General features: G+C 30.9%; 1 protein-coding gene across 3 annotated transcripts in view; it reads left to right on the top strand.

The window, feature by feature from the left end:
* skd (mediator complex subunit skuld) overlaps positions 1-24,496 on the top strand; it is a 53,005-nt gene that overhangs the window by 12,244 nt on the left and 16,265 nt on the right. For all 3 annotated transcript variants that reach the window (XM_076419340.1, XM_076419344.1, XM_076419332.1), the window contains exon 2: positions 3,145-3,490. In XM_076419340.1, coding sequence (XP_076275455.1) covers positions 3,145-3,490 — 346 coding nt within the window. The remainder of the gene's footprint in view (positions 1-3,144; positions 3,491-24,496) is intronic.

Here is a 24,496-nt window from a genome sequence, read left to right as displayed (position 1 = left end):
GGTATGGGTGTACGTAATATTTATGATTGTTTATGACAATGATGGAGATAAAATGGATGGTTTATGTTCTTAATACCCATCCCCACCAGTAACTGTGAGACCGAATTACATCTTGACTGGTTCGACATTGTCCGGTCTTCAGTTGTTAGGGTTAGTTGGTAAAATGGACACTATAGGAGATATAGCAAAAAATGCAGTGACATTGTCAATGATCCATCTATCAATAGATATCATCATAGATCAATAATGAAATATTGCTAATATTTACATTTTAGTGTTAAATTCGCTGAAAGAGTGTACCCCTACAATCTGATTCGAAAGAATAAAGATTGAATGCAATAAAGGTTGCATCTTAAACAAATCATTCGTGATACGATATCGGAGGGAGTCATATAGAATTTATTTAGGGCAACATTTAGCATGTCTGTCACCAATAGGTCTGCATAGTAGGCTACAGGGCAAGTTCGGCACAGGCGCACTTAAATACAATTAATAACGTTTCAGTTTAGTTTTATGTTTGACATTTTTATTGTTTACATGCCTGTATTTCGCCGAGAAATAAATTTAGCTAAAGATTCTCTTTGAAAAACAATTCATCATAATACGAACACAGTTATCAATATTTTACGAGAATCAATGGAATTGAAAGTTGAAAAATTAACTCAAAATAAAATTAAACTTGTATCAACATATACTTATTATGTTGGCTAAATTTGCTAATATGCCTTTCTCTTTCACTAAATCACTGAAAATAATATAAATAAAGGCTTTTAATTGAGGTGTTGGAAACAATCACGAAAACGGAAGAAACGAAATGAAATTTATCTCAAATACCACCAATGTGTCCAAAATGTTCTTTACATGTCTGAAATCTCTGATTTACTATTTTTCATTTAGTAGCATTTATGCACTTGTATATATGCACTGTAGTGCATATTCCAAACGTGTACAATAGTGTCTGCAATAATATCAGTAGTCATCCCATATTCTTCTTAAACATACATGCTTACACGTAATATTTTTTAATAACTTGTAGGAATAATACTAATACTTATAGAACTTATACTAATACTGATAGAACATATTATAATTTTTATTTATATTTTTAATTTTTAGTTACGTTTCTGAATGAATTTTATATCATTAATTTGTGGTATACTAACAGATACTATAATTTTTTAATCACCAACAAAAAACTAGAGTTTTGTTATTTCATAAAATTTTCACAGGCATATATAAAAAAGTCACAACTTAATGTAGATTATCGAGAACGCATGCGCAGAACGAGCCAATCATAGTACATGTTGTTCACTCCCTTGTAGTCTGTAGATAGTATGGTCTTGGCAGTTCTTGTTTGCATGAAACAGCAAAAGATCGAGCAACAATCTGGGTCAGAATATTAAACTTTTGTAGGTCACAACTTTAAAACGCATATCAATATCGTTTTCTTACGTTTTTAATGTTGCGCTGTTAAATACTTTTTAATTATGATACCACATATTATCTAACAATATATTTTAATTTAATATATTAATAAGGAATACCTATTCTGAATCATATTATTAATATGTAGGTTAATTAATATTTTCAGAAACGGGGATACTTTCTTTCAGTTATAGTAAGAACTATATTATTTTCTATAATTGTTTTTGCTAGCCGTTGTTTTCAAAATGATGGGTCATCGACATTGTTTCCTAAAAAATATTAACAGTGTTAACATAAGTTATCATATAATATGTCTAGAAGGATTTTATTTTAAAGGAAATTGCCAACTTGTTGAAAAAGTGGCGGAAGTATCACCAGTAGCCAATCTAATCACAATTTAATAAAATAACACAACTATTATAATATTACCTAATACCCATTATATGGGAACTTACCCCTAATTGTAAATGCTTCACTTCGATATGTATTGAATTTTAAATAAGACATTTATAACAGAAATTTGTATGACACCAAAATGATCAACAAGTTTGACATTGTTATTGTATAGTAGTACCATTTAAAATAATGTCGACGGTGACATATTTGTGTTTAATACTTTGTTGTTTGGTACTATATACTATTTGCTGTTTGACTGAAATTTGGTGTAGATTTCTAATAAAACAAACTAATGTTTTAAATAATTTTGTGGGCATTTGACAACAGGGTCAACCAGTACCAACACGAGTCGAATTTTATAGACTGATTCGGTTACATATTAATTATTCGTAAAAAATCCACTGCGATCTTAAAACGAATTTTATATTTTTATAAACTGCGTTTGGCAGTATATTTGACGTAATCTATGACAAGCATGGGCAGTTTTATTGGAGTGTGTTACTTCTTAACTATGTTATCTGTAAATGTAGTTAATGAAATTCCTTCATATTTAGATAGATCGTAGGTTAGACATATTGCAAAAATATAGACCAAAAGAAGGCGAATAAATAAATCAAATGTTCAAAATGTAATGATTAATAATTATAGACAAGTAATTTTCAGTTGACATTATCAATATACTGTACTGTCAATAATTAATACGTAAATTATGTTAGATATCAATATAGTTTGGACTGGAAATTTAGTTTATTATCTTTTTCATATCATATATAACTTTTTCAAACAATTTTTGTATACTTAACGCGCTTTCCCTTCAATAACCAACTAAGAATAATTTGAATGGCTACTATTTAATTCAATTTTAAAAATGTTCTCACTGACTTCCTATTTACTTTTTTTTATGGAGAAATTATCTCATAATACCTCAATACTTGTTTTGTTTTACTTAAAAATACATCCAAAATGTACGATCATAATTCCAGACAGTTTTATAAAATTATTTTTCAGTTATATCAGTAACTTTTTGTAACAGATGTTTTTGAATGTTCAAGGCGAATTGACTTGTGAATTTTAATAAATTCTGCCACTTTCTACATTCCAAGAATGAATATAGGGAAACTTTAGTGTATCGATGATTATTTGGTTGGAGGTTAGACCTCTTGTCAATTATCTGTAACTAGTTAATGTTGCAACACTTTTTGAATCATTAAAATGGCTTTTATAGAAGGAAGCTGTGATTCATTCTAGGTATTATATGATTTTGTATCATAATGTTTTAATTAAATTATTGCATTTAATTGTTACGATTTTTTTTTGTTACAGACAGAACTATCCGGGATTAAATGGCGTAAATTGACATGGTCGGAACCCGGAGGTGGTAGTCATGGGCCGGGCCATGGCGGGCATCATGCTGTTCCTGGAGAGCCATTGGAAGATCCGGTGTTGCGTAGCTATGCTCGCTGTCTGGCTGCTGATATATTGTGTGTGTGGCGACGGGTTTCCTGTTGTACAGGTCCGCTACGGCAGCCGACCGATGCCTTTGACCAGACTCCAGCACCCGCCCAACCACCCCCTCTTAGTTTGGCTAGCGCCAAAGAATTGTGGATATTCTGGTACGGAGAGGAACCCGATCTAAATGAGCTAGTAGCACCAGAACTCAACGTGAGCGGTAAGTAAAAATTAATAAAACAGGAATAGTAGAAGAATTACGACCTTTTGGTTACTTAAGGTTAGGTCAAGAATATATTTTTGTCTATCGGTATTATCTCAAACTACTAGACTTTTCTTCTGTTGATTGTTAAGCATTTATGTTTTGTGGCGCACAAGGATTTATTATTTCATGAAAGAAACTTGGTCATATTACTTTCGTCAATAGTTTGAGGGTTTCTAAATGTGCTTGATATCAACATAAATCATTGAAAGCCTTTAAAAACTGTATTTGTTGTTGTTTTTTCTTATGTAAATCGTGTCATTATGCTCAAATTTTCGTATTTACTTATTCCGAAAGGTTACAACAATAATCAGAAATTTTAAGTAATCCACAAATTTTCTTTTTCGTCCCTAAAAATACGTTAACAATCTCTTGGCCCATTTCTAAACACAAACTTGCTTCAGAGTCAAATATGCCTTTTCCATAACGATGAAACAAGGCACAATATCTAAACAAACAAAGTATTACGACATTTTGGTGACACATGACATGGTTATATGACACATGGTATACTACCCTCAAATTAAATGATGATATTTTGATTCTATTATTATGAAATGTTAAAAAACTTTTTAGTTTCACCCTTGAAAAATAGATGGTTGTCCTTGAATGTGTTGCATAACCCAGTAATATTTTCTGAGGAAAGCGAACCATTTATGTTAATAAATTTTTCTTATAATGTTTTAAAATGTTATATAGTTACATAGTATAAACGATAGAAGCTATTATCGAAATACTGTTTAAGAAGAAACGTATAACTTTTTTATATGTCTATGATTTAACTGCATTTACAGCAAACGTGTAGTAACTAATGAACATTTTAATTTATTTAACACCTGGATGTTGCTTGCAATCTGGATGTTGCCGCCGGCCAAATAGATTATAGTTCCGGAACGAGTTTTCCGTAACGTTTTCCATCAGGCCGCTGGCTAAACGATCTCGACGACGCTATTTAGCCGCAAATTTCCCAATTCCGGTGACGGTTCGTCCGCCCATACAAAACGAACGACGTTAGTTACGGCTGGAGGATAGTTATCAAATCTGTAAAATGCAATTATTATACTCATCGACGGTAGGGTGCTGATTTATGCATAAATCCATAATGCCTTAAGCATCACGTAATTTTATAAAAATCGATTTTCTCAAATATGCATATATAGATGCATGAAGAAATTGCGTATTTATTTTTCGTATGAAACGGCAAACGAGTTTTTCTATTTTTGTTGGTTCTAATAGAATTACTGCAACTTTTACTTTTCGTATAAGCTATAGTGAAATGTAGTGAAACTTCTGCATATCTCTCAAGATGCGGTAAATAGTGCGGGGTAATGTTGCTCAGTCACTTTATACGACAGAATAAATGTCAAAGTCTCAAACGCCAAAATTTAGAATTGAAATCCTTGTTTGCATCTCGTAAAGCAAACATTATTAGTTAAATATTAACTACCGCATATGAATAACGATTTAAGCAATTTAAAAATTTTCCCACCACCAAGTAGTTTTCCCACGCAATGGTGGTATAAAAATATTTAAAAAGTATATTACTAGTTCTCCATAAACATATTTGACGTTTTACAAGTCGAATCGCGAAGGATTTTTCCACTATAGCCACATTTCCACTATTGAAATAATATTAACGATCTGGCAACCTGGCTGGAACGAATGCATGTCGATGTGAAGTGCCGCAGTAGGCAGATGTTCTCTTATTTTTGCCAGGCTAACGCTTCGAGCCATGAAGTGAAATGTTTCTAACCAGCACCGATAGAATATTCCCCCTTCTTTTTTATTCTTTGACGGTCGTATTTGCTTCGTCGTTCGTTCTCTTTTTGTGCTCGGTGGTTGCTTTTTGTCGGTATCGATTTTCGGCTCGAATTGGATTTTTTGCTTTTTATTCCTGCTGCGAGTGGTGTCATCAAAATAACCATTTTTCTATTCGCAAATATGCTTTTTGCTTAGTTCTTTGTCTTCAGTATTTTTTGCTTATATGTTGCCACAAATAATTTTTAATAATTTGTTATAACTCTATGGCTATGTGCTAATTATACATTATAATAAATTTGTTTAACAGACAATACAAAAAATATTTTATAAAAAATGTTATGCACGATGATCTTTATGTAATACGTAATGGTATATATTTGAGGATAAAATACCAACGAACAGATGCCGGCGAAAGCCGGATAGACAGTTATACTTGAGGCCGTTGCTATAGTTACGGTATCACAAGGCTAAACGGGAAATTGTAGTGGAAGGGGGGAGATGTAGTAAGTTATTTGTAGCAAATCTTATAAATATAATATCTATTCAAAACTTTTAAATATTAACGAATTAAACAGTAAAAAATTATTCATTTATTTTTAGCTGCTTATTTTATTCTTTAATTTTTATTTACATGCGCTCTATTAATATATACCAAAATTGTATTCTTTTATGTATATATATATATATATATATATATATATATATATATATATATATATATATATATATATTTTAAAGTTTCCTTTTACCAACTATGGGTTTATCTGGACTGGGCCTAAAGTTTAACGTGGGCTACGAACCACGGTACTCAGCATTAAGCCTACCCACTGGCGAGTGACCAACTTAGAAATCATCCCAGAAGACATCCGATCTTACCCAGCCTGGTTACTGGCGTGACTGGGATCATTTTCCTTGTCGGATTTTACACTCTTGCCTAAAACATTTACATTTTAAACAATCACAAACATACATTTACGACCATGTCCCAGCGGGATTCGAACCCGCGGCCATCGCAACAGTACGAGGACCGTCCCATCGCCTTTAACACTGCGCCACCAAGCCGGCTTAAAATTGTATTCTTGTTAATGTTTTATTTAATTATATTTAAATAATTACTTTTCCTTTTTCAACAACCATTAGTTTCATTTGTTTTATTTGTGGGGACAGGTTTGTGTAATAAATAAATATATGTTATGTGGCTTAGTTAAGACTAAAACATTTCGTGTTATATTAATGATAATCCCAAAGTTTACATGAGATTATTTCCACGTTAGTCGCTACAATTGTTTTTGAAGTTATTCTAAAATTTAAACTTTCAGCTAATATATCGCTCAGGCTGCATAATTAATCAAAAATTATGGTAAGGGACCTAATTTTAGTTATAACACACTTAATTTATTTATTTGTTTATTATAAATAGTAAAGGATTTCTTAATTATTAATTAATATATTATAATTATAAATTAATTTTAAAGCATTTACCACAAATGATGTTACTTACTATATATTAAATAGCATCGGGTACAAGTGTGAACAAAAAACGTTTTCAGTGCGTTGAAGATATCTGAATTTGTACTGAGTAAATCGCATGAAATTTTACTTTTTTATTTAATTTGAAGAAAAGGGCGGCTAAATATCATCGAATGCTGTATGAAGCTAATAGCAACCATGTTCCATCGATTTCAATATGTGAATACTGGTTTCGATGTTTTCAAAGTGATGATTTGGCATTGAAGATAAAGAGCACCCTAGATAGCCAAAAAGACTGGTATTTAAAGGCATTACTCGATGATGATCCATGTAAATCTCGGAAGAATATAAACAATTATGCAGAATTGTTGGTAGTAACACAAGAAAACATCGGTTTTTTTAACAAAGGTTTTTTACATAGCATTATTACTAGTGATGAAAAGTGGATCCATTATGATAATCCAAAGTGAAAACATCATGAGGACTACCTGGTCAAGTGGGATCAGCTTGGTGTGGTACACTATGAGCTGCTAAAAACCTATTGAAACCATCAATGGGACCGCTATATGTTGTAAAACTGATTAGAACATTAAAAAGTAGCGGCTATCGATGGACAATACTTTGAATAAAATACACATTGTACCAGTTTGTCACATTAAGCCTTAAAATTTTAAAAAATCCTGTGAAACTAATGTGTATGTGTAATAGAATTTGCTGTAATAATATGTTTTATTAGATTTATTTATTTCAAATCCAAAGAAAAATTTTCCAGTAAATAATACTTCTATATAGCAGCAGAATTAAATACATGCTAAAATAATTAAAATATTTAGTGTTAATAGTAGGTGTTGTTTTTTTTTCTGTCTGTTCGCCTAATTTAAATATTTTAATTTATCAATATAACAGTGCTAGAGAATTTACTTAATGCACTCTTATGTCATTACAATTTTAAATACTATTATATACAATTTTATATATTAAAAATTTTAATATGTGATGGCAACGCATGTCAGTGGTTGAATATAACATATATCGATTAAGATTAACTCTACTGGTGTAAAAACATGTATATTTGTTTAAACAATACTGTAATTCCACGGCAATGTCCAATGTTCCAGGGTCTGAAAGCATTCGCATTTTTTTCATAATCCGCATAAGCGAAGTCGCACAATTTTAAATTTTAGGATCAGTTTTTGCAAAATGATGGCTGTTGAAATAAAAATAATATCTGTCCTGAGCCTGTGTCCAATTCAGGTGTTACCCAAGATATGTAATACATCGATATCAAGTTTCTCTTCGTGTCTCTTTGCGATTCTCTTGATTTCCTGAATTGATAGTCGGTATCTGAAAGTTTCAGTGTAAGTAATCAGACCTATAGTATTTGAGTGCATCTATAATACTTCTCAGGACTTTGTTCTGGAAGAATTGTATTATTTTTATATTACTTTTCGTGCAACATCCCCATAATTGAATTTCGTATGTTCATATAAATGTCAATACTTGCTTGTATAATAACAATTTATTATGTACTAGTTATTATGATTTTCTTCCAATTAAGCAATATATTTTCCCATATTTGTTCCTTCTACAGTTTTCTGCAGTTCTTTCCTTTTCATTTTTACATGTTCTTTCTAGTGAATTTTTGATATGTGGAATGAATGATACTATTATTTATTGTTATTGTTGCTTATGCTATCTGAGTATACGTGAACTGCACATGTCCAAATGTAGTTTTGTTAATTTTTTTCCAGGTTAGGATCGAATTATTTATATTGTCACTTGTCTGTTGCTTTGTGTTGTAATTTTCGTGTGCCTTCTTCGCTATTGTCCCCGACATCAAGAATCGCAGAATCAGCAAATGTAGCCATCGTGATATTTTTCATTTGTTTTATATCACATGTATAATATATGTACCTGGTCAATTGTTGAATACTTAACAAATCCCAACTGCTGTGTAGATATTAGGTTTTTTCTTTTTATAAACAGAATAATGATTCTTCACCTTTTACTACGCTGTTCCCATTTGTTTCTCTATTTATATGTCTATATATATATATATATATATATATATATATGTTTGTATACATAATATACGTATAAACTTTATTGCCCTTCCAAAACCGTAATTTACTCCTACTTGTGTGATACATTTTTAAATGCCTTTTATATTACATTTTTTTTGTTTAAAAACATCGTTTTAAATTTTTGTTATTATTTATTTCTGATCGATATAGATATTGTATTATATAATGAGATAATTTTAGATAAGATACAGAAGCCGATCTTAAATCAAATATTTATGAATTGAGTTCCAGCTGATGTTTGTAGGTAACATAAAATAATCGCAATATTTAGGATTATCATTATGTGTATAAACTTTTTCTTTTTTTTTGATAAGAATTTACTGGATTTTTCTGGTGTTCTATGATATAATTAAGTTTAAATAAAGATAAAAGATTTTTAATAAAAAATATTTTAACGTTTCTTTTGATTGTATTGCAATATGTAATCAGTTTTTTTAGTTTTAAACATATATTGTAAGTTTTAAACAAATTAGTTAATTCGTGTTATACTTCCTTTATTTTGGATGTTGAATAAAATATGGCATCCGACTGGGATGTTAACCAAATAGTTAATATTCTAATCCAATAAGTTTCCTTTTATTCGTCTTAATAATAATACTTATTGTGTTTTTTACTTGTTTTTTTTGTTCTATTCTCCCAAGTAACCTGTTTGTTCCATTATTACCTGGAGTATATATTGTGATTTTGGTAATTTCATACTATGTAACAAATATACTGTTTAATTTACCATATTGTTTTTCTTAGTATTTCAAATATTTCTTATGACGGTGGCGGTATATTTTAGACATTTATGCCCAAATATATGTGCTCTGCAATATAAAATTATATTATTGTAATTTTTCTTTGTTGAAATTTGTTTGAAAGTTTATTTCAGTTGCTTAATACTATGCACTAATTTGCTATATTCCTCTTTCTTGTGAGCTCTAAAAATGGATCTATCTTGGTAAATATTTGCATTTGGTCATTCTTTAAAGTATTATATAAGATCATTGATAATAATATCAAGTATTAGTACAAATGTGCATTTTTTTGTTATATTTTGGAGTCTCCTTTTTTATCTTGAAAGAACATACTGCTTAACGTGGGCCCCCAACCTCGGCATTAAGCCTACCGACTGGAAACTTTGAGATCATCCTAGAAGACATCGGATCTTAACGAGCTCGTCGCTCGTTAGCATGACTGGGATCATTTTCCTTCTAGGATTTTACACTATTGTCTTTTGAATATTCATAAACATACATTTAGGATCATGATCGCGCAGGATACAAACCCGCGACTATAACATCAGAAGGACCATCTTGTCGCCTTGGCTGCTGCGCCAACCAAGCCGGCCCATATGAATTTTAAACCATCTATTATCAAAAACTAGTTATGGTTTCGAATCAACCAACCTCCGTAGTCCTCCGTACGATCCTATTAATAAGGTGAAAATACAGCGATAATAAAGTTTCTTTGGCATTATCCGAATTCAAGAAAAACGTCTAATAACTTTGCTTCGCCCATATGATTATTATAAATCATCACTGCTTTTGGATATGACACGTTTTGTTTTTCTCTTTTTTATTGAAATGTTTTTAAGTTGACCATTTGCTGTCGATGTAAGTTGAAACAAATAGATTGGGCGGGTCCTGAAATTATCGTTAAAATAATAAAACGTTTAATTTTTTCAAATCGATTATATGATATTAACAGTTTAGTATTAGTCCACATTCTATTTATGCAAGGAAACGGAGTTAATTATTATTTTGATTATGTTGGTGTTGCTGTATATAATTCGCAAATTAATAATGTTGATTACGAGTTATATAATATAAATATATCGATTACAGTGAAAATATTAATTATGATATAAGTTGAAAAACGCCTAACGTTTAAAAACAAAAGCTTTTATCTTAACTGAAAGAAGTGACGGCTATTGAACCGAGTCCTACTCTTGTGTAAATGGAACCCTAAGACAAATCGTTCATAACATCTCACAGTGTGACATAAACACGCCGTTATTTTTTCGAATATTTATTGAATTTATGTGTCATATACACCAATTATTTTTTTGTTGATTCGTTGGTAATATAACTAAATAAGCGAATTATAACGGGATTATTTAAAATAATCTTTAGGTTTATTGAAATTTACCGATTAGATCCATTAACATTACAAATTACGTTACCATTCAAATCCTTGAATTTGCTGAAAACTAGCGATCATTTTTTTAAGTATCGTCTCGTTATATAAACAAACCGATGCAAATATAAACCACAGCTAATTAGAACAATGTTCAGCACAAACATCTAGACCGGTTGCGTAAGAAATAACGATCCAAATAATCGGCTAGCGTCGAAATCAAAAGTGCGAAATAATTTGTTTTAAAAAAGGAAACTAAAAACGACCACTTCGCGTTTTCCCACAGTTGGAATGTTTATGTTTTCGCATCGTATTAGCGGTCGGAAGACACTCCGCTACCTGGTCGGTTCGCATCGTGTCGACTTCCATAAGAATGCGAAACAGGTAGTTTTAACAACTGGTAGCCGTTGACGGTTCAATAAAACTGGTACGGATACCATTGTTATGTATTGTTGCCAAAGTTTACGATAATTCCCCATGATATATTTTGTATTTCTTTGTTTCATTTTATAGTTACGACTTTATAAAATTATAGGGGAGTATAATTGTGGTAATAAACAGTATGATTTAGACAATAAACACTAATGTGTGATAACATTTTATAAGATCTATTTCAATAGATCTCTTCGCACTTGTATTAATGTAGTTCTTTTATCTGTTTTGATATTAGTTTTTATGGCTTTAGATTGTATCTGATTTTATATTAACGTGTTATGCTAATTATTTAAGATATATTTTTGATCCCCAATGAATTTCACATAATGGTTTGATCCTTTATCAGTGACCATTGTCACTGATCTGATGTCATTTACATGTTTCAGGTTGTTCTTTTGTTTGATATAACTTTAATTTTATTTTTGTAGCTTTAGTTTTTCTTATTTTTAAGCCATATAGAAAAACAATTTGTTATATTTATCATATATATTGTTATCAAGTCTTACGATAATTCTATGGTTATATTTCGTAGAATTAATTTAAAGTGGAAGGACTTAAAACGTTTCCATCTTACCATACTTATTGGGCCTATTTTGATCTCTTATTTTCTTATATTCAATTTTTTTTAATTTTTCTTTGCTTTTGAAGGAATTGTTGATCATTAGCTCGGATATGACCAAACTATTAATACGACTTTCTACTGTCGGTAACTAATGTGATTGAAGCAGACAATTAACATTTTAAAAATTAATTATAATTAAAACAATTAAAATTGAATAAATTGATTTACATAAATTTATAAATAGGAAAGAGTCAAGGTTTTGATGTTTCAAACCCTGTAGCCCGGACCTTGTTCGTGCAAAACTCTAATAGTGCCAGCAGATAGCTTCAAGAGAGGTTGATGGAAATATCTTCCAGGATGGAATTATACTTATACCGGAAAAAGTCATTTATCGAAACGACATATCTATTATTGATTGGTATTTGAAATGTATATCAAGAAATTCGCTGTAAAATACGTGAAAAATAAAAACTAAATTACTTTTTCCCTAACTCATATTTTATTTGGATTCAATGTTATATTGAGTTTTACCAAAAAAGTGACAGGTGACAGGAAAAATGATAGTTACATTTCAAACCAATCTAATTATTTTTTGTTTTGTTTGTTGTCTACTTATTTATAATTATTTAGTCCTCGACTATAATTTTATATTGGTATTATTGGCTGATATTATAAATTCCTATGATTATAACAATATTTTTTTAGAGCTGAATGTATGTAGTGTTAGAGAATTTGTGACAATAATATATTAATAATTAAATATGTGGTAAATACATAATTTAAAGATAATCAATACTTCTGATAAATCTTATCTACTCCTAAATTTTTAAGAAACATTGTCAATTATAGTTTATGTTGTCTATCTATAGGATAATAACCTTGAAGTAGGCCATGGAATGAATGGAACAGCTTTATAAAAGCAAAAGCCTAGGTGTTTTCTTAGGTTTTGTCAGTTTTTGTTTCTTTTTTGTCTAATATTTTGACTGGAGCAGCGTCACAGTTTCCCGTTGGAGCTTTTCCAGTTTGAATTGTAAACATTCGTTGCTCATAAATCATTCTTATCTTAACAAGGGCAATAAAAATAAAAACTACTGGCAGGCGTTCCCCTTTTATCGTAAAACCTCAAATTAGATCGTCATATGGACAAAATTGTCGACTCGATTTGATTTTATCGATGCATCAAGTACTTTTTCTTGGGTGAACTATTTTTTTAATTTCTCTGCCAAAACTGTTTTAAACGTCTAAGTTGTGACGATGAGCTGACTGGCGAGAAATAAAATGAGAAATCATTGACCTCTTGGTACGCTGTCCACGGTGATTTCTTCTATAGGGTGTCCTGAAGAACTTTCTAGAAAATAGCTCCGATTTAATATTTTTTGTGTTTACATGAGTTGAGTAATAATGTATATACCTTCCTTTTTTCTCCCTTCTTAATATCTTTTAGTATAATATTTAGTTACTGTGATGGGATGTTTTTAAAAAGTTTTTTAACGTGAAAATTTTGTTCATAGAGGTAGGGGTGTTGGCCACTGAGAAAAATATCGATATATCGGAGAAAAAATATGGGCCAAAAATATATAAATGAGAAAGAAAATATTGTCTGATTCTAAAACGAATTTACAAATTGCGACAGACAATATGTTAAACATCTTGTTGACGTATGTTCAAAACTTCTTTAGATATTCTATATATTATGCAATATGTTATTTATAGACAAGAATTGTCTGACCAACCAGTAAACCCTACTTAAACTCAATATATATATATACGTTTTATAAAAATAGGCGTATTATAAAATTTCTATAATTAAAATCCAAATAAAGAAAAATACTAATGAATGACTAGATTCATTTGAAGTCCAGCTAATGTTAGTCATTAGCAATTGACTCACAGTTATCAAAATATTGTAAAGTTTATCCATTTATCATATAACAATTAATCCTCGATACATATTTTTACCATTTGCTGAATTTTTATACTTAGTTTTATTATTTCAGTTCTTTTGAAAATAATCTAGCATTATTCGGATAATTGAGCACACACTTTACTTACGCATACTCTATTTTTAGCTTTTGCTTTGTAAGTACACGTCTCCATTATTTTCCTGTGAACAAAGCTTTCATAATAATATTTATTTAAAAACTTAACTGATAATGCATGTGGTTAATTTCGAACCACCGGGTATCTTCGTCTTTTGTGTGAATTCGTATCGCGTCTATTCCGTGTGAAACCAGCCTATCATACGGAGGACGAAAGATTACTTTGGCCGGTGCACATTGACGCGGCGTTGCCACATCTGTCGGAGCCCACTCGGTCGATTTTTTGGATATTTCGACCGTACTTTTCGCACGCTTCTCGATGATGACCTTGACCAAAATAGAGTTTTAGAAAGAACCGAGGTGGAGAACGTCCAGTATCGATTGTCATTTCTCGAATTCTTTGGTCTGCATTGCAAGAAAGTATTTCCTATTACAACGGTCGTGATCTTAATTAATGTACGGAACGCAATTAAAAACGTGGCTATTCATTTCGCTGTCAAAATAGTTGTTTGAAGGTGGTGGTGTTTTTCTACTTGGCGACATTTTGTGGACTAAGCTTTCTTTCTTTGAAAATATTGCTAGACGGTATGATTTCGTTGATGGAAAAGTAAAATAATGCAAAGTAATAGTTATTTCCGTTTATGATCTACAAATATGAAGGCCTACAAATATAAATCGAAATTTACAGTAAACATAATTAATATGATCTGTTTTGATTAAAACATATAATTAGAATTTAAATAGAACCCTGGGCGTTAACGGCCTTTTTTTCTCGAAAAATATATAAATTAATTATAGATATGTTATAATATAATAATTATTATAATTAACTCATTAATTATTTTAATATAATCTATTATACAATATTTAGAATTAACTTAAATTTTTAATTATGGGTTTCCTGAATAAACTATTTTTCAAAAGTATTTTCAACAATTTCAACAACAACTTGCCTTTCTTCACTGATTACTTGCACTATAAACGCATATCCAAAATATTTGGTACTTTATGATTTTATTCTAAATCCATAAGAGTAATGATAGCTGATTCTATTAACATACAAGAAACGTAAAAACCACCTCCTTTTTATACCACTTTTTTATATTTTTTTATAAGTTTTTTTGTAAAAATATAATTAAAAACTTTGAATTTACTAAATATATTTTCTAAACTATCAAATAATGACACTAAAATGTTACCAAGAGAATGGTAGTTGTGTTTATGAATGAAGTGAATTATTATGTTTGTGTGTCTTGTTGAATTTCACGTGAGAGAAATGACACATATTTTGAGACATTTAGAAATCACACGAACATCGACTAAAATATTTATGAGGCTATTAACCATTTTTATTTATTAAAAAATAATTGAAATTAACAAACAACTGAAAATAAAAATAGAGATAATGCAGTAACATATACATATTATATTTTAAATTAGTAATAATAATTAATTAATATATAATAATATAATAATCTCAGTTATATATAATAATAATCCGCACATTTTATAATAAATTACTTATTTGCCAGCTTTGTTGGTGAAGTGGTCAAGGCGATAGGACGGTCCTCCTACTGTTACGATAGTTCTAAAAGTAGTAGGAGTTCTAATCCTACTGGGGTATGGTCGTAAATGTATGTTTGTGATTGTTTATAATTGTCATCGTTTAAAAGTCAAGAGGTCAAAATTGAACAAGGATCTGGGTAAGACCGGATGCCTTCTGGGATGAATTCTTAAGTTGGTCACTTGATAGGCGTAATGCCGAGGACTGTGGTTTGCCTACGTTAAGTAGTAGGTCCAGTCCAGATAAACCCTAGTTGATAAAATAAAAAGGGGACTAAAATATAACATAAAAAGTTATTATTTCATTAAATGAAATAACGCAAATGCCAGAAAGGAAATTTATTATATATAGTATGTGTTTTGTGAAAGGTACAAATTATTTTAATATCGATCTCCATCATTGACAGTTCTGTTAAGTATAGCATCCGTTATTGTGAAGTTATGAAACGTATGGTCTTTAAGAATAAACACTTTTAGTTTACTAATAACGGAATGACGAAACAGACTAACAGTGTGGTTCAAACTAAGGGTGTTGATCACTGAAAAAAAATATAGATATTTTTTGATAAACCTAAGTACCAATTAAGATTTGAAGGGTTTTTTAAAAATGATATTTAATCTATTCTCAGAAAATATCGATATATCGGCCAAAAATATCGATATTTTTTCGGCATCCCTAGTTCAACCTTATTTTAATGTAAAGGAGACCACCACCCTTATGTTCGATAACAATATTAATATTTTTCATTCGGGAAAAATATGATATTTTATAGATTTATTGTTTTAAGTTCAAAATAAAGATTAACGATTTGTGGAATATATCAGTCTGCTGTAAAGTATTCAAGAATAAATATCGGTATTTTTTGGATTCATTATTTTAATGGCCAGAAAAAAATGATTTGTTGGTACTAAAATATAACGATATTTCTAGATTTGCTACTTTAAAAATATGGTCATCAGATATGGGTAATCCCTCAGTAGTTTTATTCATTTGAGGTTTTTGGAAATTATACTAGTACATTTCGTCCACACTTGTTTTGATATATATATTTTATAGAGTTAGCATAGATGATCTAGATATGTATTTTTATCGATTAATATTTGGGAACAAATAAGCTTGGGAAGTTAATATGAAGACATTTGGGTCCCTATTTAATTCGTCTTAATAATTTATTATTTATTTCGTAATCGGCCTCACATTAATGAGATTGTTGTATACACCTTACTATAAAGCGCTGTTTCAATTACATTCTTCTGTGATTTAATAGTTTCTCAAAACTAAATTAACAATTAGAGTTAAGTTAGTATTTTCTTTAATCGATTGATCATGTAAGTAAATTTGGTAAATAATCATGTCGTAAATTATAATTTATCAAACAATTTTGACACAACTAAATGACCTCATTATTTGAACAATTTAATAAAATCAGTCCATTACCCCGGAATTTTCAAAAGTATCTTTCTTTTACATTTAGGTGCCATTTATTATTCATAACGATTTTTGACACTCTTCTCCTCTATGCAATAAAATATTAAAATGGGCCGACCAATTAATACAATTAAAATTAATATTAAACACCACCAAGATATTTTAGCACACCCCGTGCATATTTATAATTCGTATAAAATCATTTATTTTGCTTTAATTGAATATTATTCCAAATTAATATTTCTGCAGTGAATTAATCTTTTAATTTAATGTGAATTAAAATTAGAACTATTGTTTAATTAATTTATTTTATAAATTATTTTTCAGTTATACTTTTTTTAACGCTAATTTTTATATTATGAAAATTGTGAATACAATTGTTCTACGTCAATTGTTTTTCTGTATCTTGTAATAACACGATACCGGCCTTTTATTCTCAAAAAAAAAACAACATAAAAATCAAAACCGTTCGGTTACATTATCCACGTTCACAAAAACGCGGGCTGGATTCTCGGGGTGACGTCACAATCTACGCTACAATGACGTATAAACCCCATCTCCGTCCCTCTCAATACGGGACTATTCTGCTTCATGCCGAGAAATAGTCCGATTCGGCTAGTTCTGCGTAATCGCGCGTTGTTGTCAGGCTGCATGTGTTTTAGTAGATCTTAGGAAATATTTATATTTTTGCTTTTATTTTTGTTTTTAACAATAAAGTTCATTTATTTAAGGCCTTAATGAATGTGTGATATTTAGTTTAATAAATTAGTTTTTTTACATTTTTTTGATATTTATAAATAGTATCCGGTATGCATAATAATAATTGAAAGTGACATAATTATTTAAATTATTTAAATTTTATTTAATTCTTTATTTTTAATTATTTTTGTTTCAATTAGGTTACAAAAATAGTTTATTCGAATCTATTTCTACATGTACAAGTCGTAAAAATTTATGGATTAATTTATGGACTGTTTTAAACATGGAATGATAAAAAAATGAATTAACCAAAATTGACTCTTAGGACGTTTTATTTGATAATTATTAAAGAATGTTGTTTATGCAGTCGAAACTGATAAATATTTTATGAGGAAACATATTGAACATTGTTAGAGGATTATTTTAAACGTACGTTACGGTTTTGTTGTGTGTTGGATAGCATCGGTCGTTGACGGTTTAATAGCATCATCCGTTTCGTGACGTTGAATTTTAAAACCATAAAACGTCCGTATCGTTACTCATGTTCCGTGATAAGGGCTGGCAAGTGTAAAGAGGGTGCGCACCCTTTTCCAAACTCGCCCACGTGTTGGCGCGTTTTAAAGGTCACGGGGTTGAATTCTACGAGCTACCCCCCACAGTTTTCCTCACAGCCACCCTCGACGACACGGTTGTCCGCCTCGTCGTTCTATCCCCATCGCTAGACGACGTAGAACCGTTGCTGTTGCCATGGCAACTGGCCGAAACACCGATCCGGAAGATTTTGCCGTCCATACTGTGTTGTCAAGTTTACCCAGAACTAGAATGTAGAAAAGATTTATTTTTCGGTACCTCAGAAAGCAAATTATTTGGATGTCTTAAAATAAGTAATTTTCATGGATTTTTTATAAAACAAAATAGTCGTCATATTCATGTTGTTAAATTAATATGTTGATAGTAAATTTGTTTGCTAGTAAAACCAATACTATGATCGAATTTAACTCTACCTATACAATACTCTAGTATTGTTATTAGAAAAGATTGATTTCAAGACTAAGTATGCCGCAAGCATTAATGATACATAATACACAAAATATGGTTTCATTATTACCGAAAATGTTTCCGCATCTTGGATACAGAGAATTATTCATCAACTACTTTCTAAAATAAATTATCAATACCCAAAATTATTCTTAGTATAATCAAAAAATTATCTAGACTTATATAATAAGCCCTAATGGGTTATTTGATAATTGATAATTGAATATAAAAAAATGAATAATTAAGCTAAACCGCAAATAATTAGCGTCAGTTATCTTTTATTAAAATGTAAAAAAACCTTTAATTTTGACTCGAAAAATTAATGAGAACAAAACTCTGTCCATCCAACTTTAGTAGTACAAGTATTATACAAAGACATTTAATAATATAAATACTTCTATCATGCACTTTTCACTTGCAGAAATTTAATAATAATAATATTGTAATAATATAGTTAACTGTATATTAGGCCTATAAATTAATATTAAACAAATGGCGTTACTGTGAATTAATTTACCGGGCAACCAACTTTATGTTGGAGCCTCATTGACAGGTTTCACTTCAGTCAATGCGATTTCGTGGAAGTGCGAACAAAAAATGTTTTCATTACATTGAAAGTGTCAGAATTTGTCAGAATTTTACCTTCAATTTGAAGAAATGGTCGGCTCAAGGTCATCCAGTCTGTGTAAAGCAACCGTGCCCCATCGATTTCAATATGCGAATACTGATTTCGACGTGGTGATTTTGATACCGAAGACAAAAGCGTTCTGGACAGCCAAAAAAATTGAAGACGAGGATTTGAAGGCGTTACTCGATGATGATTCCTATAAAACTCAAGAAGAATATGCAGAATTGTTTGATGTAAAATAAGAAACTATTTTCAATTGCTTGAAGAACTTGGAAATTTTGTACCGTATGAAATGAAACCAAGAGACGTGGAAAGGCATTTGGTCATGCTTCAACGTCAAAATCGGAAAGTTTTTTTTGCATCGCTTTGTTACTGGTGATGAAAAGTGGATCTATTACAATAATACCAAGTGAAAAAAATTATGGAGACCACCTTGTCATGCACTAACATTGAATATCCATTGCACCAATTTAATACTCTGTCTTTGGTGGGATCAGCTTGGTGTACTACGAGCTGCCAAAACCTAAGAAAACCTAATGAAACCAACAATGGGTATCGCTATCGAGTATAATTTGTGCATTGTGCACTATGCGAGCTTTCTTTCGAGATGGATACGTAAATTGCCTGAAAGATGGCAAAAAGGAGCAGCTATCGATGAAAAATACTTCGAATAAAATAAATATTTCACAGTAAATGTTCAAATTAAAAAAAAAATTTAAACCTAATTTATATGCCTAATACTTAATAATTTAATCAACAAATCATATTTGTTTTTTTTTGCTATTCAAACTTACTACCTTTCACAACACAATTCAGTTTTCGACGTATTATTGGTATTCATCGCCGTGTAAGATTATTTGTTTATGTGGTTACGTCGACTCGATAAACTGGCAACGCCGTTCGCGAGCCAATCAAAAAGAAAGTCGTTCTTGTAGATTAGTTCCACTTCGAAAAAAAAACCATCAAACCATAAAATTGAATTGTTTCGTGCTTAATGAGCGCACATATTGACAGTGTATGCAGCCAAGGAAATAGCATTGAAGATTTTCTGATGGTTAAATGGCTGTCTTAAGACGCAAACAGTAAGTGGTGCTATTTTGCCAGTTTAAAAATTGAAATTGACTCAGGTGTTATTGTGGATAATACTTCTTTCTACATATTCAAACAGTTCTTGCTTGTATATTCTTCTCGGCCTGTTTGTCCACCATGTCTATTTCGACCACCATGTCCTTGTAGTAATTCTTTGTGGATTGAATATGCAGTGATAGAAAATCATAATACTCCGTGGCCATATTTTTCATACATGTATCTTTTTTGGGGCCTTTTTTTATTTTCGAAATTGGTAAATTACATAAAATATTTCGTTTATATTTACCAACAATTTGAAATAGTTCACTCTTTAGCATAGTGCTTTCAAAACTTAATTTATGTTTTGCAAGCCATTCCTTAATAATAGTCTTTGTTGAGCCACTTGTTCTGGAGGATCTTTTCTACCAGTATGGTATGGTCCATAATAATAACTAATGGTTTCTTCAAATTATTTACAATTGTTTTTAGAGCTAGAGTAAAAACGTGTTATAGTTATTTTAACTTTTACCTTTTTCCATCAACTTGATCAAACAATAGCGTCTTGCCAACAGTGATACAATGCTCCATTTTGAAATATCCATGTCTTGTCTGGAGACACAAATTGAAATATCAAATATTTCTTAATTTTCCCATATGTTTTTAAAAATTGCATGTAAGCAATGCCTGGAGTTTCATTAAAGGTCTTCGTAGATTATCTTTACACCATTTAAATCCTATGTTTCCTGGCATTATATAAAAGGATGACTTACATCATTTAAAGAGTTGTCAGGGATATGCAGTTTTCTGAGGAATAATTGTTGGTAAGATAAGTAACAAGCAAGTGTTGCAAGTGTAATTTTTGGTAACTAAGTGTCACTAAGGTAATTAAGTGTGTAACTAATTGCTCGATAATCCTCAAAATCCCTGTTTTGACGATAGAGGGAATTCAATAATTAAAAGCACCATAAATGCCTGAACATGCCAATTCCTTTCGGGAATCCTCCCATGAATAAGTTTTTTAATGTTTATTTTTATACTACAAAAACTACACACAGTGGCCTCAAAACCCCCTCAATAAAAAATCAACAAAATTCAAGGTCATCTAAAACAGTAGACTTTTTGTATGCTTTTATATACTTGTTCTGTATATAGAAATCCAGCGGGATTTAAAATGTATCCACTTGTTTATGTAATATTAACACACACTTGCAACTCTTACTGGATATCTTTACTCAAGACAATTCTTAGAACTGTAGATCAAATTCTGCGCCGTTATAATAAATTATGTCAATTTTTTGAGAGCAAACTTCAACTAGTCGGTCTCCTTTTGAAACTCTACTCATTTTTCAAAGTTGACGCTTTTCAGCTTGTATGTAATCTTTATGTTAAATCCTCTATATCCTTGTAACATGTCCCATATTTGTTCCATCTCAAGAGTTCCAGCGATGCCATTCTGCGGAAGTCTTCTATTATTTACTGGTTAATGATCTTACTTGCTGACATATCCTTAACCCAAATTCTGTTCTATGATTAAGTTACTTTATTTTTGTTACTTTTGTTTTTTTATAGTATATACCAGGTAAAACAACAATTTATGAAAATGTCATGCAAAAAACATAATAGTGAGTTGGGGAAAACAATTTTGGTTTTTCAAATTGAATTCACTCATATAAATCTTAAGCACTAATTACTTTTTGTCACTTTTTTTTAAATAAAAATACAATTCCGTCATTGTACAACTTTCGGGTCAAAAAACTGAACCAACTAGTTTTCATTAGCCTTTTTTGATCGATTGTAGAAATATACATAAAATGGATGTATATGTACTTTTGGAACAAAACAATGAATTAAGATAAACTAATCAGCAGTTCAATCAATAATTGTAGCAGCTAACGAATGAAATAACAACCACAAAATCAGTCTAGAAATATATGAGACACCAAAAAAGCGTGAAAACAAACAACAAACATTCTTTCTACACAAAGGAATATTACATCGATAAGGAGGAATTAGAACGAGATGGTGAAGACTAAAATACCACCTTCCCCGTACATATGAAAAGTATAAAGTAAAAAAAGAAGCAAGAGGATAAAATTCCTCCGACTCCCCCATCAGCATAATCAATATTCATAATTTCAATCTGTTTAGGACGCAGATAAAGTGTTTGGAGTCACCTGTAAATATATGGGTCAAACACAGTTTCGTGTTTTAAGTTTACACTGCTTCTTGATGAGAAAAATACCGTTCAAACGAAGCAATGGTTTGGAAAGTATTATAAGGGCTCCGCTCCATCAGAAACAACAATAAAACGTTGGTTTTCTGATTTCAAACATGGTCGTAAGAGACATCGATGATGAAGACCGCTGTAAACGTCCAAATGAGGTGGTAACACTAGAATACATAAACAAATCCACAAAATCGTTTTGAATGATCAAAAAGTGAAGTTGCGTGACTTAGCTAACATCGAAAAGATATCAAAAGAACGTGTTGGTTTTATATTGCATGAGCATTTAACTATGAAAAAGCTTTGTTCAAAGTGGGTGCCGCGTTTGGTCACTGTTGACCAAAAAAAGAACTGTATTGATGATTCTAAGCTAAGATAAAGTATTTGCCATGATCAAACATAACACACCGGAATTTTGCGACGATATGAGACAAAGGATGAAACATGGATCCATTACTTCACTCCGGAATCCAAACAATTGTCATGTTAGTGTACAGCAACTGGTGACAGGCCTAGTTTGAGGCAAAAGATAGATCGTTCCACATAATATCGGATAATCAGTTCGTCGGCTATTTTCATGGTTTACTAGATCTAATATATTCTAAAGTAATATCTCAAATAGTTAAATTTACCTTTTTAAGAGAGTTGTTCTTATGTTGTGATTTTTTAACTTATATTTTTATATTTATATACATATTTTCATACACATTATTCTATACTATACACGTAACAGGTCAATTCAAAAGTCCCCGGCCTACCATAGTAAAACAAATTTTTTGGCAAAATTAGTTTTTTTTATTCAACATAATTCCCTTCAAGGGTGATACACTGATTATAGCGACCTTCCAACTTTTCGATACCATTTTGGTAGTGCGATTTGTTCTTTGCTTCAAAATAGGCCTCAGTTTCGGCGATCACCTCTTCATTCGACGAAAATTTCTTTCCAGCGAGCATTCTTTTGAGATCTGAGAACAGGAAATAGTCGCTGGGGCCACATCTAGAGAATACGGTGGATGGGCGGATTTTTGCCATCTTTTTCACTGACTTGTGACACGGTGCATTGTCTTGGTGAAGCAACATTTTCTTTTTCTTCAAATGCGGCCGTTTTCAACGGCCCAATAATGCTACATAATATTCGCTGTTGATGGTCCTTCCTTTTTCAAGGTAGTCAATGAAAATTATGCCATAACCTTGCCTACCGATTGTTGCGTTTTCCGACGCTTTGAAGCGGGTTCATCGTGTGCAGTCCACTAGGATGACTGTCGATTGAACTTCTGAGTGAAATGATGGAACCATGTTTCATCCATTGCCACATATTGACGCAAAAACTCCGGTTTGTTACGCTTAACTATCTTTAAACACTGCTCCGAATCATCAACTCGTCGTTGTTTTTTCGTTGAACTTTCTCATACCCAAATATTCGTGAATGATATGATGTACACGTTCAATTGATATCTTTAGAGTATCTGCTATTTCATTCAATTTTAATTTACGGTCATTCCAAATCATTTTGTGAATTTTTTAATGTTTTCGTCGGTATCAACCTTTGGGCGTCCACTGCGTTCACCGTCTTCGGTGCTAATTTCACCACGACTAAACTTAGCATAACAATCCTTGATGGTTGATTTTCCTGGGGAAGTTGCTTCACTCAAAATGCTCTATAATTCACAAACTAATGATACGACAGCTGTCAAATTTATATATACATCTTTTGAGGGTTAGGGCTAACTAAAAAAAATATGTCTAGTGGTGCCCTCTATGTGTGAGGCCGGGGACTTCAATTGATCTGTTATATAATTTCATTTTTACTTATTATATTAGTATTATTAATATTTTCGAATTT

The sequence above is a fragment of the Rhynchophorus ferrugineus genome, unplaced genomic scaffold, assembly GCF_030347505.1.
Source record: "Rhynchophorus ferrugineus isolate W39M unplaced genomic scaffold, kcgeb_rfMv2 rfM1, whole genome shotgun sequence".
In the NCBI taxonomy this organism is placed as follows: domain Eukaryota; kingdom Metazoa; phylum Arthropoda; class Insecta; order Coleoptera; family Curculionidae; genus Rhynchophorus; species Rhynchophorus ferrugineus.
This window is presented reverse-complemented; position numbering and strand designations above follow the sequence as displayed.